Source organism: Carettochelys insculpta, chromosome 2 (genome assembly GCF_033958435.1).
Source record: "Carettochelys insculpta isolate YL-2023 chromosome 2, ASM3395843v1, whole genome shotgun sequence".
Classification (NCBI taxonomy): domain Eukaryota; kingdom Metazoa; phylum Chordata; order Testudines; family Carettochelyidae; genus Carettochelys; species Carettochelys insculpta.
Genome location: NC_134138.1, coordinates 150,760,548 through 150,779,359, shown reverse-complemented (window position 1 = coordinate 150,779,359; position 18,812 = coordinate 150,760,548). Strand labels below are relative to the sequence as shown.

The window sequence follows — 18,812 nt, the reverse complement described above, 5'->3', positions numbered from 1 at the left end:
CAGAATGCGCTACTTTTTTATGAGCTGTGAAATGCACATTGTGATTTTAATGACAATCAAAAAATTTTTGTTAGGGTGTGGTGTATGCTTGTGTATGTGTAGCATTACCCAAAGGGATGGAACACCAGACTTTATTGTGCATGTGTACACATACAGAATCTTTCTTTTTTTAAAAAAAGGTGCAAATTGATATTTGTGAAAGGTGTCCAACTGAAACATGGGAGCTGGTGGCCTCTATTAGCACAGGTATGTTGCCAACAGCTCACACTAAGAATGAAAGAGTAGACCAGTCTCCAGTCCCATTTAGCACTTGACTTCACTGCTGAAACTTTCAAACAAGGGAGCCAGGCAGCGTCAATAGTGCTGTTTTTTTTTTCTTTTTGTGGTGCAGATACCTGGTCGTTTGAAACTGATGCATGCCACCAAATTCATGAAGCAGAATACATTAACAAAACAAGGTTCTTATTATTGGATGAGATAGTGGAATTACTTAGGCAGAATCCTGTGCTTTTGTAGCCTATGCTACATGTGCACAGCCATTAGCGCCTGTCTGTGGAATGTATGCCATTATAAATTGTTACACATTGTGGAAACTTGTGCATCTACTGGTGCAGATAAACCAACTCTTTTGAAGTCAGTGGAAAAGTACAAAATGATCCTTCACTGTCTACACTTTATTTTAATTTTTTAAATTTTTCTAACAGGAAAAACAATTAATACAGTTGCACTTTGTATAGAAACTAGTTTTACTGTACTCACATACCTGGTTGTGTTTGATATCTTCAGCAGGTGCACCATAAGAATTCCTGTACAAAGTTGAGATGCCAGTGTTCTGAGCTACAGGAGCAAAGGAGAAGTGTTACCAGATATACCTCTCTGCAGGATTCTTCAACACTATTTTTTGCAGTGATTTTGCTGTTACACAACATATATAATATAGTACCAGTTAAGATTTGTCACAAGTACAATGGAATATTTTAAATATAGACTGAAAGCATCACCATGTTTTCTTTAATTAGGGGTGTGTCCTAATTTTGGATTATTTTCTCTTTGCAATTTAATAGAAAAACTGACTAAAAGTAACAAAGAAAGCAACTGGAATGCATCTTTGAAAGCACCAGCATGTACCTATGTTTTGTGAAGGGTGGCTGTTATGTGAGTAAAGCTTTCACTTGTAAATTATCACAAAGGCCAGACTTTTTTCTTCCCTCACCAACAAATAGTCTCATTCTTCTGTGTGTGTGTGTGTGTGTGTGTGTGTGTGACTAATGTTTAGTGAGTGGAAGTTACCTTAAATCTGTGGATTTCACACAAGTCTCGAAGAACTTGGCAATAGTGATAAACCATGTGTCTCAGGCTAAATACACTGTTATATCATTTATACATTTAACAGATGGCAGCGATAAATACTGAGTAAAAAAAAATTGGCACTTGTGTCCCTCTGAGCAGGCATTTAGGATGCTGGACAAATGCATGACTTAACTGCACTGCAGTGCTGTCTTCGTTTTGAGGTGAAAGAAGCCAATGGATGATCTGGGACATCTCCCAAACATGCTGCTTTTATGAGCAGCTTGATGTGATTCTTGGGATGGATATAACCATGGTCACCAAGGATTGCCTGGACCCATCAGGAGACCAAGCTTAGCTCTCAGTGACAACTGAGGGGGAAGCAGAGGATGATGATAGAGGACTCTACCAGACAGCAGACACCAGAGGACTGATCCTGCCAGACAGGAGCCCTTCCTCACCCTGGTGCCAGTCCCCTCATACGTGATGGTCCAGGGACCAGCAATGCTGGAGAGGGCACTTCTGGTGAGCATATTAAATTACTGCAAGTGGGTTGTGGGTAAGGTGTGGTGGATCTATGCCCCTTAGAACAACTTGTTAGTATTTCTGGGGTGAATCACTTATCCTTTTTGGAGATCTCCATAAAGGTCTCAGCCAGGTACTCATTTATTTTTCACCCAAGGCTTTTGGTGAGGCCTGATTATTTCAGCTTCCACAATAGCACAACTTGCCATGCCAGGCAACTAGTAAGCATCATGGCACCAAACAGCATTCTGGCAAATTTTCCATCCCTGTGCTCAAATTATGAATGTATATTTGTTTCACTCTTATTCTTAAGAGGCTGCCTTGTTTTCTGCAGCCTAGAAGAAGCAGGGGGAGTTTCATTCAAGCTTGTCCCTTAACATTATTGCACTGCTCCCTGGTCACTTACATTTCTGAAGACTGCCCTGTCACACCACACAGCTGGCAGGCTGTCCTGCCACTCCAGGTGGCTGGAGGGCTCTCCTGGCCTTCTCCAGCGGTATCAGTGATTGTCAAACAGACCCATTCATTGGATGGGTCAGTGCATCATTTTGCATTTTAAAAACTAATTTTTGATCTTGACTGTCAGCAGGCAGTGTGAGCAGGGGAGACAAGGTTGCTGTGATGAGATCAAAACAGTACCTCATCCTGCAGCAGGTTCAACAGGCATGGAGGGACTAAGCCCAAGTTGCTGCTGACAGAAAGTGGACCGAGCAGTAGAGGCAAAGCATGCTCCAGCATAGCTCCTGACAGCTGTCAAGGAGCAAACTGACATCCTGTGGTCAATGCTGGAACTGCAGAGGGACACCCAACACAACTCGTTATGTGGCCTCCTCACCCTGTTGCCTGATGCACCTTTGCTGAGTTCCTGGGTGCAGGGGGAGAGGGCTAGGTCAGTCTTGCAGCCTACCCTGAGGACCTCACCACACTGCAAAAGTTTCACATTCCACCATAATGATGGCAGGATTCCCTGTTTTCCCCCCACTGCTTAACCCTCACCCTGACACCAATAAATGTTTTTGTGAAAACCCCTGGTTTATTGGTTAACAGGGGGTGGAGTGCAGTTGGAGGTGTTTTTTCCATAAAGGTCAAACACACAGTTGTGGGGGGTGGAGGTGGTATCACGATAGTTAAATATAGCAGATTCATGGGGCCGGGTCTGCTCATCCATAAAGCTATTTTTCAAAGCCTCTCCAATTTTTGCTTCTGCAAGTGGATTGCTCTTGTGTTCAGGTGTGCATAAGCACTGCTCAGGGCATCTGCCTCTGCAACCCAGGCTGGCATGACATTTTCCCCCTTTGATTTGCAAATGTTATGGGGAATACAGCATGCTACAACCATAGATGTGATGTTGGCTTTGCAAAGGTCCAAATAGGTCAAAAGGCACCTGCATTTGCCTTTTGAACAGCCAAAGACACATTCCACTGCCATTCTGCATGTGTTTGGCCTGTAGATGAAAGTGCTCCCTGCTGCAGTCCAGGATGTCTGTGTGGACTTCAGGAGCAGAAGGTAAGCAGGGTCACCCAGTACCATTATGGTGATGATGCCTAATCTTGATTTTTTTTCTGGTCTGGAAAGAAAGTCCCATCCCAGAGCATTCTGTACAGACTTGAGGTTCTCAAGATGCACATGTCACCTGCCTTTCCCAACAATCCCCCATCAATGTCAGCAAAATGACCTGCAGTTAGGAAACCCCATGGCAGCAAAGCCATCTATGTCTGGCACATTTACCAGATTCAGTCTTCTGCAACAGACTGGCATCAATTACCTTGGCTACCTGTATCACTGCAGTCCCCTCCTGTAGATCTGCCCACCCTGAATGGGTTTTTCCATTGCCCAGTAGCTGTTGGTTATTGCAAACTTCCACAGAGCAATTGCCTCTTACTTGTGAATTGTCAAAGCAGGTCTCATTTTGGTATTGCAGTGCTTCAGGGTGGGAAACAGCAAATTGCAACATTCCAAGAAAGTGTCCTTGCACATGCAGAAGTTTGCAGCCACTTCTGGTTGTCCCAGGCCTCCAAACTGATGTGGTTCCACCAGTGTGTGTTGATTTCATGCTTCCAGAACCAGCATTCAACTGCATGCAATGCATCCAGGGCAGGCAGCAGCTCTGCATTCCTGGTCTTCAGGCCTTCAATATTATCTAAATCACCCATCTTCACCTCAGCCTCTTCTTGGCTTTACCTAATAAAATACTGCCAGCACTTCAGGAAATGGCCATAAAACACTGTGCAATGGCTCTAAGTTGGTAGGGATCCATGTTAGTGCCATGCAGCAGTGAGAGCCAGGAGCAGTTTTTGGGAAAATGGCCTGAAAAATGGCACAAAATTCCTTGCAACATTTGTTTTCCAGTGGTGGTGGTTGGGAGGGGCCTGGGGGGCATGTACTCTGGGATGATTACATCAGAAACCCCCAAGCACTTGCAGCACATTTTTTCCCATTACACACTGCCACAAAATCCCCAGAATGCAATCGGTCTGCAGGCACTGTGGGATAGCCAGCCACACTGCTGACACACTGTGTTGACTTTCTGGACATTTGTGGACACTCATCTTTGACTTTATAAAATCTAGAGGTTAAAAAGTGGACTTCAATAAATTCAAACTTATTTCACAGCGTAGATGTAGCCTGAGAGATGTAACACAGGTATAGCTGGAAAAAAACCCCATGTATTTTGGATATTTACAAGAATGCGGTGTACAGCTGCTGGTGGTCATACTCATGAATGAAGAACAGTTACTTATCCTACAGTATCAATGGTGGTTTAAGATGTTGTACATAAGCCCAAAACCCAGCACCTGCTGCCCATTCCAGCTTCTGGCAAACAGGGGCTATGGACACCATTCCTGTTGTAGTAAGCGTGGTTCCTACAGTAGCTCATGCACACAAGACTATAGATCTTCTGAATATGCACATATGCCTGTGTCTCCTTACATTTTTGTACAAGGGCAGAGAGGAAGTGACCTCCACCAATTCCCAGAATAGCTCAGAACTCGGAAAAGCAGGGCTGGATATGTGATCCGCTAACTATAACATCTCAAAGAACTGGAATTTCTGCAGGGAAGTAAAAATTCTCTCAATTTCAGCATATGCCAATGTGTTTCTGGTGACTGGCAAGCAGCATCCCCTCTCGACAGGTGAAGCAGAAAGGCCAGTCAATCTATCAAATATACAGTAAAGTACTGTTCTCCTGAACTTGGCATAAGATGTGGCTGCCATGTCAAGGGTGCAATGTTTGACAAAAGTCAGTATGTTGCCCAGCAGGTGCAGTCACATTATAAAACCTTATATCTTAGTGCAATGCATGAGGTACATGGACAGAGCAGTCCCTCATTTACAGAAAGGGTAATTCTGGCTGGCAATTGTGAGAATATTAAACTTTCGGAATTCTCTGACGTGACCCAAGTGTTAAGTTCCAGTGTTTCAGCTATTCTCATAGACAGCTCTCAGACTTGAAGATATCCAGGCTGGTACCATGACGAGGAGACCAACCTGTGGGTTGACAAAGGTGACAGGCCTTTTTGCTGTGCTTCTACTGTCTAGCCATAAAAACAGATGTGAAGAGTGACCTCCTCCTTTTCCTCAGAAGTGGAGGAGGAGTATATGCCAGAGACTTGTAAAGACAGCTCCCCAGTAAGCTTTACAGGGCCATAGAGGCAAGCCTTTATGGTGTTTGGACTTGATCAGACCAGTGCCCTTTCTGCTGAGCCCTAGCAGGATAGCTCATGGGTCTTTCGGTCACAGATCTCAGAGACGTAGGTTCTCTGTTTGAAAGTGCTGAGGGTGTATGTACATGCCATATGTGGGTCAGGCTGAAGTAAGTGGTGCTTTCACTATTAAGGTTTGCTCTAGTACCATTAGGTGCTTCAGTATTGATAATGGTCCCCAGCATGTTGTCATTGTGTAGATATTGACACTGAGGTGTGTGTCACGAGAGAAGTCGTTCCTTTGCTAAAGCTGTTCAGTGTTACCAGAACTCAAAGCCGACGCTGATGGCTGTATCCCTGCGGCGTCAGTTGGTCTGTCTTTACAGGAGGACACTGAGCTCCTTTGAGATCAGAGTGGTCTCTCTTGGAGCTGAGTTTTGGTATAACAGGTGCCGACGATGCCTGAGGCACATGTTCTGTGCAAATGCTGGGTCCTTCCTCATCACCATCTCCTCTACTTTGGCCTTTGGAATCATTTGCATGCTACATGATGCCTGGTTCCACAGGATCTCAAGAGAGCTTCAGAGATTGCTCCAGGAGATGAAGCTTTAACTGCACACATCACAATTCACATGTTATTATGGATAATGAAAAGTACATTGAACATTTACTCAGTATGTGTGGCTCTCCTGAGAAGAGAAGGCACCAGCTGTGACCATCCATCAGTGGAACTGTCCATAGGACAGGCATGGCTTGAAGTCCAGAGATTTCAAATACAAGCCTAGTGCAGGAAGAGTGTCTGGAGGATCAATATAGGTACTCAGTGCAGGGGGGTTTGTTTCATTCCACGTGGTTGCATGGCACAGAAATCAGGAGAGTTACGAAGGTTTTTTGAAGACATTTAGCCAACGATAAACTGCGGATCAGACATTTGCCAGGTTTCAGCTCACTGATATGGGTGGTAAAATGGAAGAGAGCCATAGTCTTAATGACCTCATATAACAGCATGAGAAAATACAGAATGCATAAATGGCCCTAACAGACACATCTGTTCAGAAAAGAAAAAATATGTGCATGAGGTGCATGGTAATCACATGGACGCACACAAGAACAACAGAATATATCCACTGAGGAAATCTGTTATTATGCAAGTCACAAATTCATATGGTAAAATGTAAACAAGCCACAAACTGTACAGAGTCCTTTTATATAACACAAACAAACCATGATCTTGCTTTAAATTAGGGTAAGAGGAAGCTGCATACCAAATTTCATTATCATAGCTCTTATGATTTAAGAGGAGTTCCAGAATAAACATATAAATAAATAATAATAATATAAAAAATCCAGAATAAACTGCCATCAGACAAGTGCACTCTAAAATATATAGTACATAATTTAAGCAAAAATGGCACCTTAAGAGTTTGGGAACACCTAGAGTTCCCTAAACAGAAACGTGGGCTAGTTTAGGGGAGATGATGAGAGAACTTAATCACCTGAGTTAATTTAAAAGTCTATTATGCCCAGATGAACAGTTCACTATTGATGTGAAAGCAACAGAGCATGAGGACAAGTGAAAATGAGAGAGAAGGATGACTTGGATCTACATTTTGTAGTTTGGGCCCATGCCTTTCTGAGATATTGTATATCTGTTAAAACACATAAAACTAGCAGTGGGGAGGAGAGTGGCTGAAGAAGGAAGGGAGTTGAAGAGATCAGGAAAGAGAAGGGATAGAAATATAGAAAGAAATGGTGGAGAAGACAACAAATAAGACTATGGGAACTGAAGCTGCCACATTATACTCCAGCTGTATTTGAATAATGGCTGAATTAATATTTCAACACGTGCGTATTTCCTGTAATGACACTGGGTATGTACAAGAGACTACTGGGGATGCTGATTTTACTATACCCATTTATATATGGTAAAACTGGGAAGTTTTTATGGACCACGATGATAGACCAATACAGTTTGCAAAGTACTCTGGTTGCCTGCTGCAAAGGATGCTATATAAATTCTAAACTACCAGTATTATTTTATAAGATGCCAAGCACTATATTGATAAAAAGTCAGCAGGCAAATAATTCTTCGCAGCAATCTTCTGTGAAGAACACACTGATAACCTTACGACCAACTTTGAAAAGGAAGTAGCTAGATATTTATGTGACAAAGACATCACTGACCAAAGCCTTCCCATATATCTTTGTTCACTTACTTGATTTATGGTTGAAGATTAACATTCAAGTTTCGTGTTCCAAAACCTGCTGACTCTTGACACACTTATAGTACTTTGAAACAAAAAGTCACTAGCCCAATGACCTTGTGAGCATAGTGTGATAGTCAGCAAGAAAGGGAAGATGAAGCATTTATAGCCAGTCATCCACCCCTTGTACAGCACATTTTGCTTCTTCCTTTATATCTAGCAGAGCTCCTCTTCTAACCTATTGTTTAGGACAGGAAAGCTAAACATCTGTATGTCATACAAATACCAGCCTGGGATGTGGGGGTGAACATGGGAAGAACGGCAGAAATTGTATCTCCTTAGAAATTCAGTTTGTAACTCTGTTGGTATTTGGTTTGATTGTAACATGATAGATATGTTTAATCCCATAACCCAGCCTCAGAACAAGTATGAATGTATCTCATCTGCGTTACATGTTAACAGGGAGGTTTGTGAAGGGGGTGGTGGTTTATGACTAAGTAGTTGCCTGTGTCTAGCCAGTTTTATTATAACCACAGGGAGGGTCTCTCCAAGGTTGTGGCCACACTACCCCCTCCTTTCAAAGGGGCTATGGTAATGTGGCACTTTGGAATACGCTAATGAGGTGCTACCATGCATATGCAGCATCTCATTAGCATAATGGCAGCCACGTGCACTTCAAAACTGCCGGTTTCAAAATGCATGCCACCCGCGTAGCTGGGGGCCTTTCAAAACGGCCCCCGATTTCAAAAGCCCCTTCTTCCCATTTGGTTTTTTGAAGAAGGGGCTTTTGAAATCGGGGTCATTTCAAAAGGCCCCCAGCTACACGGGTGACATGCATTTTGAAACCAGCAGTCTCAAAGTGTGTGCAGCTGCCATTATGCTAATGAGATGCTGCATATGCATAGCACTGCATATTTATGGTAGCACCTCTTTAGTAAATTCTGAAGTGCCACATTACCATAGCCCCTCTGAAAGGAGGGGCTAGTGTGGCCACAGCCCAAATGTTTGTCTGAGGAAGACAGATGTTTTTCAGCGTGGAAAAGGGGGGACATCAGTCATTGAGGCTTCTGAATGTCTGATGTCTCAAAAGTGAAGCTGGAATTACATAAAACATAGAGCATGCTCATTGGTCAGGAAAAAATGTCTGTAGAGCAGATTGGAGTTGATGGTCAGGTTGAAGGGCAGAGTTTTCAAGGGTAATAGAATGTTGGCTAGTAAAGCTGGTGAAAGAGAACCTGAACTAGTTAAAGATTACTTAGTTGAAGTAACTCAGTCTGATCAGTAACTGTGGAGAATAGGAGCTTATCTGCTGGGAGTGGCTATTTGTCTATCAAGGAAGCTGTCTTAACTTCCAGGCATGTGTCTGAAAGCAGCGATGGGTGATGGGACAAAAAAGAAAATGTCTCCAATTGTTTGTCTGTGTCGAACAGCAGCAGCATGCCTGGGGAGGAAATATTTCTTTCCAGTTCTTTGTCTGTGGAAGATGCCTCTCAGCCTGGGATGGCTGAGGTAATGCTATCATCTCAGTGCTGGTTCTGGATACAATGAAGCCCAGAAAGCAAATGATCCTAAGTTTGTGTCTGCGAGGAAGAGTGACACTGTAATTAGGTTGAATCCAGTTAGTGTCATGATAGAATCCAAGAGATCAAACAATTCTGGTGCTTGTATATTGCTTGTGGCTGGTGGGTTGCTCGGAAAAGGTGAAACAACTGTCTGATTAAGGTGCTGCTTTAGCTAGGGCACAAGGAGAGCATTAAGGTGAGTTAATTTTGGTGCCCACTGACAGTGTGGCAAACTGTCACAAGAAGGAAAGAGAAGTTACTCACCTGTGTAGTAACGATGGTTCTTCGAGATGTGTCCCAATGGGTGCTCCACAGTAGGTGTCGGGCTCACCCCGGTGCTGCAGATCAGAAATTTTCAGCAGTCTCTGTCGGGTTGCGCATGCGCTGATGCGTGCTGGTCCTTTGCGCACCTTTGGTCACATGCGCGATCCAGTCCCCGCCAGTTCCTTGACCAATCGCCCCAGATGCTTCTGAAAAACGCGAAACAGAGCTCCGAAGTGGGGAGGAACGGGTGGGTAGTGGAGCACCCACGGGGACACATCTCGAAGAACCATCGTTACCAAACAGGTGAGTAACTTCTCTTTCTTCTTCAAGTGGTCCCCATGGGTGCTCCACAGTAGGTGACTACCCAGCAGTGACCCCAATTAAGGAGGTGGGTGTCCGCTTTATGTGAAGCTTGCCCTTGATAGGACTGCTGTCGATAGGCGTGTATCCTCATCAAATACGCGGTGCATGGCATAATGCTTGGCAAAGGTGTTGTAAGATGACCAAGTCGCCGCTCTGCAGATGTCTTTTAATGCGATTCCTTTGAAGAAGGCCGTCGATGCTGCCATCGCTCTGGTGGAGTGAGCTCTGGGCGGAACTAGCAGAGGTCTTACTCAGCTCATAACACAGTCTTATGCAGGATACGATGTGATTTGAAATTCTTTGTGAGGATAGGCCTTCCCCTTTTGACCTGGGTGCGAGAGACACCAGGAGTCTGTCCGTTTTCCGGAAGGGCTTAGTTCTGTCTATGTGAAAGGCCAACGCCCTCCTTACATCTAGCAGGTGCAGCCGCGCCTCTTTGCTGGAGTTGTGAGGCTTAGGATAAAATGAGGGTAATACTATTGGTTTGTTAATGTGGAACTCTGAGGAAACCTTTGGAACAAAGGCTGGGTATAATCATAAGATCACCGCTTCTTTTGAGAATACTGTGCAGGGTGGCGTTGCCATTATTGCTGCGAGTTTGCTCACCCTGCGGGCTGACGTAATCGCAAGAAGGAAGGTTGTTTTCAGGGTAAGTAACCGGAGGGGTACCGTGGCCAATGGTTCAAAGGGCAGTCCCGACAACGTGTGGAGGACCAAGTCCAAACTCCATGGCGATGATAGCGGTTTCCGAGGGGGGGTACAGGTTTACCAGCCCCTTTAGGAACTGCGTGACCATAGGATGGGCAAATGTGGTTGGCCCTTCCTCTTTGTGTTGAAATGCTGATATAGCTGCAAGATGGACCCTTAGTGAGGATAGAGAGAGTCCGTCTTGTTTTAGCTCCAGCAGGTATTCTAGAATTGCAGTTATAGGGACACCCTGAGGGGCCAACTGCTTGGAAGAGCACCAGGAGATGAATCGTTTCCACTTCTGCGCGTAAGTCCTTCTGGTGGAAGTCCTTCAACTGGACTCTAAGACTTGTTTCACTCCCTCCGAACATGTGCTCTCTAAGGCACTGAGCCATGGATTAGCCACGCCTGTAGGCAGAGTCCTTGAGGACGTGGGTGCACTATAGACCCCTGAGCCTACGTGAAAAGGTCCGGCACTACCAGTAGGGGGAGTGGCGGGCGGCATGACATGCGCAGAAGCAGAGGAAACCATAGCTGTCGGTCCCAGGTTGGGACTATAAGTGTTATGCGTGCTCTCTCTCTTTTGGCTTTCTCTAGAACCTTGTGAATGAGTGTCGTGGGAGGGAACGCATAGAGTAGAGGGCCCTTTCATGGCACTGTGAAGGCGTCCCCCAAGGATCCCTGTCCTATGCCTGCTCTGGAGCAGTACTGAGGGCACTGCTTGTTGTTGTAAGTGGCAAACAGATCGATTTGGGGGACACCCCATTTGTGAAATACTTGTCAGAGCAGATCGGCACAGATCTGCCACTCGTGCGTGAGTGCAAAGTGCCTGCTTAGCTGGTCCGCCTTCATGTTGTGGACACTGGGTAAGTATGAGGCTTTTAGCATTATATTGTTGACAATGCACCAGTTCCACAACTGGACTGCCTCCGCGCATAGCACACGGGATCTCGCCCCTCCTTGTCGGTTGATATAAAACATGGTGGAGGTGTTGTCGGCATTTATCCCGACTACTTTGCTGTGCAGGTATTTCCGAAAACGTCTGCACGCATTGAACACTGCTCTGAGTTCTAGTACGTTTATGTGCAATGTCTTTTCCTCGGGGGACCATAATCCCTGAGTTACTTTGTTGCCGATGTGTGCTTCCCATCCTATGTGGGATGTGTCTGTCGTAAGAAAAATCGCAATTTGTGGTTGGTGGAAGGGCATCCCTACTAGTAAGTTCTTGGGATCTGCCCACCATGCCAGTGACCTGCGCACCTCCGCTGTGGGTGATACTGCCCTGTGGATGGTATGAACTATCGGTTTGTAAACGCTCGCCAGCCAATGCTGCAGGCCCCGCATATGCAGCCTGGCATTCTGTACCACGAACGTGGTGGTCGCCATTTCCCCAACAGTTGTAGACATGTTAGGATTGGCACTGTGGGGCTGTACGTCATTACTTGTACCAGGGATCTGATGGTGCAGAAACGGGCATCAGGCAGGTATACTCTTGATGTAGTAGAGTCTATGCGTGCCCCTATGAACTCTGTATTCTGCGTAGGCTCGATATTTGATTTCGAGAGGTTGATAACTAGGCCCAACGAGGCGAATGTGTTTGTAGTGACGTGTATCACGCGTAGGACCTCTGCCTTCGAGGCCCCTTTCAGTAGGCAGTCGTCCAGGTATGGAAAAATGAACACACCCTGTCTGTGTAGGTAAACTGATACTACCGCCAGTGTTTTGGTGAACACTCTGGGCACCGAAGAGAGACCGAACGGAAGAACTCTGTATTGGAAGTGCTCCCTGCCTACTGTGAAGCGGAGAAAACATTTGTGTGCCGGGTGAATAGTTATATGAAAATACGCGTCCTGCAAGTCAAGGGCTGCAAACCAGTCTCCATCGTCCAATGCCGTAAGTATGGAGGCAATTGTAATCACCCTGAAATGCTGTTTTCGCAGATGTTGGTTGAAGGCCCGTAGGTCCAGGATTGGCCTCCAGCCTCCTGTCTTCTTCTCTGTTAGTATCGTGAGTAGAACCCTTTCCCTTGGAATTGTTCCGGAACTCTCTCCACCGCCCCTATGAACATGAGATGATCTACCTCCTGTTTTAACCTTGCCTCGTGGGAGGGGTCCTTGAAGAAAGACTGGGTGGGAGGTTTCGGTGGAGGTAGTGATTGGAAGGGGATCATGTATCCCATGGCTATAATTTCCAGTACCCATTTGTCTGTGGTGATATTTTGCCATTGAGAGTAGAACAGTTTGAGCCGATGATGGAACATGTGCTGGGATTGGCATTGAGGGATAGTCTTGATATTGCAGTCCTTGACATACCCGTCAAACTTGCTGTCTCAGGGCTTGCCCCGACGGTGCACGACCCTGCTGGGGGTGTCATCTGGGGGCCCTATACTGTTGCTGCTGGTGGTGGCGCCCTTGGTCATAGCTCCGTAGGTATTGTGTACGCTGAGGTTGATAAGAGTAGCGCCTTTGCTGGGGGTAAAACTTCTTCCTCCTGTACGGAGGGGTATATATGCCCAGGGTCCTAAGTGTGGTTCTCGAGTCCTTGCTGGAGTGTAGGACCGAGTCAGTTGAATCTGCAAATAACTTCTGTTTATTAAATGGAAGGTCTACAATTTTTGTTTGCAGATCTCTGGGAATGCCGGACGTCTGGAGCCACGATTCCCTACGCATTACCACTGCTGTGGCTGTGGAGAGTGCTGCCGTGTCTGCCACATCCAGGGCAATCTGAACTCCTGTTCGTGAGGCCGCGTAGCCCTCTTGGACGATCGCTTTCAGCACTGGGTTCTTATCTTCTGGAAGGAAATCCATGAGGGAAGTAAGTCTGGAATAATTGTCAAAGTTGTGGTTCGACAGGTGTGCTGCATAGTTTGCCATTCTGAGTAGCAAGGTAGAGGAGCAATAGACCTTCCTACCGAATGTGTCTAATTTCCTCGCGTCTTTTTCTGACCCTCCTGATTTATATTGGGGTGTCTTGGATCTATGCTGTGATGATTCGACTACCAGGGAATTTGGTTGGGGGTGGCTAAACAGGAATTCCATGTCCTTGGCTGGAACAAAGTATTTCTTATCCACCCTCTTATTTGTGGGAGGGGTGGAGGCTGGAGTCTGCCATATGTTGGCGGCTGATGCCATAATCGCTTCATCTAGTGGGATGGCGATCTTAGATGAAGCCAGGGGTCTCAAATTTTTCAGGAGTTTATGATGTTTCTCCTGCACCTCTGCTATTTGAATGTCCTGTGTTTGTGCTACTCTCTTGAATAGTTCTTGGAATTGCCTAAGGTCGTCCAGGGGGGAAATATCCCCTGGGACAACCCCCTCATCTGGGGTGGATGAAGAGGTGTCGCTAAGATATACCTCCTCTAATTCCTCAGATTCCTGGATTTGTTCATATGCTTGCCATTTTGAGGATTCAGAAGGGGGGTCCAGGGCCTGTGGACCAACATCCACCTGGGAAGGCTTTGTTCTTCTCACGGAGTGAGACTGTGTGAAGGGGTGTTGGTGAGGTGTGGGTGGGGATCTACCCCTGGATCTGGACCCCCTGTGCCAGAGTTCAGTATGGTAAGGACGGCCACAACAGCAGGGGCAAGGGCCCGGTGATGGGGATCTGGACCACGATCGGAAAGCGTACGCATGGGGTCTAGATGAGTGTGAACTCCGTGATGACGCTGACAGTGTCGGAGATGCTCTGTGATAGTATTCATAGGGATCCCTACTGGAGATTGGTGAAGGTTGTCTGAGCCAGGGGGATGGTGGCTGAAGGAACAGGGATGGAGGTCTGAAGCAGGCCACTGGAGTTGCTGCCCGGTGTATTTTGGGGGGGGCGGGGGGGAGCTAGGCAACAACGGCAACGCGATGACCTCTGGGGATGGGCTGCGGTGCCGGGTTTTGGCCTTTGCTTTTCCCTGTCCCTGAGAAGCAGGTGCCGCCCCCTCCCATGCCAGGGACCTCAGTGCCGTTGTTGGTGCCGTGCTCGGTGTCCCTGTGCACGGCGCCACGCAGGTAGCTTCCTTCAGCACTGATGGGTCCCGTGCCGGGTACCCCTGCTCCGGTGCCATCGGTGCCGCAGGGCTTGATGCTGTGGGAGTCGGTGCCGCCGATTCCGGCACCTGCGGCGCCCCCGGTGCCAACTGCTTAATGGTCGGAGGTCCTGGTGCAGCTGTGTGTGCTACAGTCATCCCACTTTGGGCAGCCCGCGGGTCAGAGGCCTGTGCTCTGCTCGTTCTGCTTGCAGGTGTTACTGGCAAGGATTGAGCTGTGGAAAGCTTCTTTTCTTTTGTACAGAGGAGGTTAGGGAAGATGCCTTCCTCTTGTGCGACCCTGAGGGCCCCTCTTTATGGGGCTTCTCCGATGGTCCAGGTTGGAGGGCCTTATCAAATAAAATCATCTTCAGCCTCATTTCCCTGTCCTTTCTGGCTCTGGCTGTGAGCTTGGAGCAGTGAGGACACTTTTGTGGAACATGGGTCTCCCCGAGGCAACGAATGCACTCGCTATGCCCATCTGAAGCAGGCATGGCCTCACGGCATGACGCACATTTCTTAAACCCCGGCGAGGACATCTCGGCCCGGGCGTTTAAGTCTTTGAATGTTAATAGGGCACTTAACAGTTAATCAGTCCTGGAAAAGATAACGTTCGCGGCTTTTAGGATAGCAGACCGCTTAGGGCGGCCGCCTCTGTTCGTCCCTCTCTCTTCTTTTTATTTTTTTTTTAAAAACTATATCTACATTTAAACGGAACAACTTTAACAGTGCTAACTAAAAACTATCAACTAATAACTATTAACAAAATTAAAACACAGTTTTATCTTTCTCAGGCATTGGAGCCGGAGAGGAATCCATCTGCAGCCGTTGGCAGTTGAGAAGGAACTAGCGGGGACCGGATCACGCATGTGACCGAAGGCACGCGAAGGATCAGCGTGCATCGGCGCATGCGCGACCCGACAGAGACTGCTGAAAATTTCCGATCTGCGGCACCGGGGTGAGCCCGACACCTACTGTGGAGCACCCACGGGGACCACTCGAAGAAGAAATGGTTCCTACTCTTGTGCGTACTGAGCATGGTAACCTTTATGGTACCAAGAAGGGAAGTTGCAAAAGGAGGGAGAGTATCTCTAGGCTAATAGATATCTATGCCTGAACACTGACATTGAAGGGAAATGGAGATTCTTTAAAATAAATCCAGAAAATACTGATCTCGAAGATGCTTCTGCTCCTGGAATGGCTGATACAGGACCCAGACAGTGATGCACAATGTCAATTTAATCAGAGACGTCACAAAGTAAAAGAGAAAAGATCTTCAGTGCATAAATCATTTGAGAGCACATCAAAACCTTGCCTTCCCTGACCAGGAAGGGAATAGCTGGAGGTCAAGATAATGTATTTATTTCTGGTATCCACGCATTTCCAATAACATAATAGGCTTGTTTTCTTTTTCAATTTATTACTTGTTATTTTTACTGTCTTCAAAAATATGCTAGTTGTGCAATGATCCATAAATGTAGCAAGGTGTTATAGAAGCAGAAGACTGCAAAGGAGAATGATCATAGTGTTCCTCATTTTCTGTTAGTTGTTCTCAGGAAATCACTGTATTTCAGAGCTGCTGAATTTATTAATAAGAATTTTAATACATTCTGTACAATTGTTTATTTTTTAGCTTTTCACTCTTTTCTGCAGGTTTCACTGACTTCATCACATATTCCCTTCGTGATAGGTTTACATAAAAAAGCTAAATCCTATCATGCAGCAGTAAACCGTTCCCAGAGTATTTTCTGGGACTGTAACATAGACATGGGTTTATAAAACCTACAATTGTGGCCAAAGGAGAGAAATACCCATTATCTCTTGCACTGTGCATTTTTCACTGAACCACACAATAAAAGGAAATTCAGGCAGCATAACTCCAACTTTGCAAAACATTTCTCTAAACCGCACATGCTTTTTTCTAACCATGCATGGATATGCAATGTTATATGTTTGTGTTGCAGGCAGTGAGGAAATCCTTACAACCAGGCCTGCCAGAGGAGGATGAAGGGGGTCAAAGGAGGCAGTTGCCCTGGGGCCCCATGATTCAAAGGGCCCAGAGCTCCTAGCTGTTGCTATTGTAGCAGTGTTCAGAGCCCTGGGCACTTTATATTGAGACAGGAGTTCTACACAGTATGCTCCAGACAGCACTAAGGGCCAGCTGTGGGGGGAGGGGCATGGCATGGACTCAGCAGGGCTGAGGGCTGCCTGTCTCCAGCCCCATCTTCTGCCAGAGGACCACAGAGTGGGTCCCCCCATCTTCTGGGAGCACAGAGTGTGTCCTCCATCTTGCACAGGAGCTTGTCAAGGCTGTCAGCCCCCCTACATACACCTTATTACAGGATATAAACCCAGGAGAAAAGCCTAGTACAACAAAATAGCTCACAACAAAAAAAAGATTGATTTCATGTTATTTTTATTGACATATTCCTGTTCTGTTCACCTGATTTTCCTTACATGGTTGTTGTCACTTCTTGTTTCTCTGTCAACAAATGACAAATGTTTTGCAAAGGTGCCGTGCACATTTTGTTACCGTCAACAGTCAATATGCACTAGTAGAACAGCACACTTATTCATTTAGTTATTTACAGGCTTTGCTTTCCTCAAACAGCTCTTCGTCTGATGTCAGAGCAACTGTACCAGGTTGAGATTTGGTAACCTGCAAAAGAAAATGTGATTTAGGAACTCCAGTTACGGTTACATTGTATGTTTACAGTACTGAGAACTACAGTAGATATTTTTAATTTGATGGTGTTTCCTATCTGTCACAAAGAGCAGAGCTCCTGGGTAGTTCCTGCCAGGTGGCTTGAAGTTTGATGAAAATACTTTATCACAAAGAACCCAATGAAAAAGCAGTCACAATGGGGAGTCAGGGACAACAGAGAGTAGAGCTCAAATTAGAACAAAAAAGTTGGGGAAGTGCCAAGTTCCATCCTTTAAATACACAGCAAAAAGTGGGGAATGAGTGAAGCAAAGAAAGAAAGAGAGAGAGAGGCCAGAGATACAGAGAACAAAAGAGGGAAATGCAGGGAGATGAAATGGAAGAGAAATGGATGTGGATTTTAAAAAGAGGCAGGGAGAGACAAGGTGAAAGATGTGTCATTAACTGCTGGAAAATGCCCTCATCCATGAGCTTTCTTATTTAACATGCTTGATTGAACTTGTAGTACTTGAAAAGGCAACCATATCCTTTGTCCTTCCCTACTGCCAAAGAGGATCCTGACAAGTCATCTTCACGGATGTAACCAAGGTCCTGACAAAGCATAACAACAGCTGAACACAGACCTTCCCTCCATGATTATGTCAGGAATGACCTTCATAATATGACCATTTGGGTGACAGGAGAAAATGAACGGCACCAAAATCTGAATAGTAAGGTCAAATACTGTACCTTGTGCAAACGAATGGCTTCCTCTTTGGTGCTTCCTCATCAAATACCCACTGAATTGTGTCCAAAGGCTAGAGGAAGACATTAGGAATCCCAGTCTCTCAATGGTGCTGTTGCTCCATTTCTTAGATCACTTTGTAGATTTCATGTTAATTCATTTTCCCGCATGCTGCTCCTCCATGTCAACTCAGATGATGACTTTGGTTGCCCAGTACTGCTCAGTACAGGAAATACTCTATGGGTAATGTCAGAGTTGAACACAAATTTCTGGATAGAGATGGCAGCAAGGGAGGCTTGGTATTGTATCAGCATCCTACTTTTGTCCCAAGCTGCTTTAAGAACCTGGCAAAAAAATCCAGGCTTGGATCTCTCTAGATAGAATGGTGGGGACAATATGCAGACATAATGACATCTCTACAGAGTCATGTTGTTGTTGGATTAGATGTTACAAAGTCCTGATTATTAGCATGTATTTCATGTGTTGCACTAGCTAGCACCTAGGGGGCAGCACCCCACAGTGCTAGGCTCTAGAAAAAACATAAGAACTATATAGTCCCTGCCCATAATTTTTACATAAGCTTTCTTAATATTGAGGAGAATAAGGACTTTTCCATGAAGACTGCTGAAGGGCTGATGACTCAGCAGCACTAGATAAAGTGTGCAAAACCTTGTAATTACTGAAATGCTAAGTGGTGGACCAAGCAAGTGAACTCTGATGGCTCATTGGGACAGAGAGCCCTTCAATGAAGCCTTGCACATAAGCTGCAGAACTGGGCACAGAAAAATGGGGAGGGCTGTGAGAATACAAAGGACACCAGACGTATATTCCCAGTAAAGTCACAATAATGACTGGTATGGAAAAGCATTATCTTG

The 18,812-nt window shown here is 45.8% G+C and overlaps 1 protein-coding gene across 1 annotated transcript in view; it reads right to left on the bottom strand.

Annotated features, from left to right (window-relative positions):
- Positions 1 to 18,812, bottom strand: part of CTNND2 (catenin delta 2) — a 747,444-nt gene that overhangs the window by 11,335 nt on the left and 717,297 nt on the right. Inside the window, exon 19 of the mRNA XM_074985959.1 lies at positions 764 to 837. Coding sequence (XP_074842060.1) covers positions 764 to 837 — 74 coding nt within the window. The remainder of the gene's footprint in view (positions 1 to 763; positions 838 to 18,812) is intronic.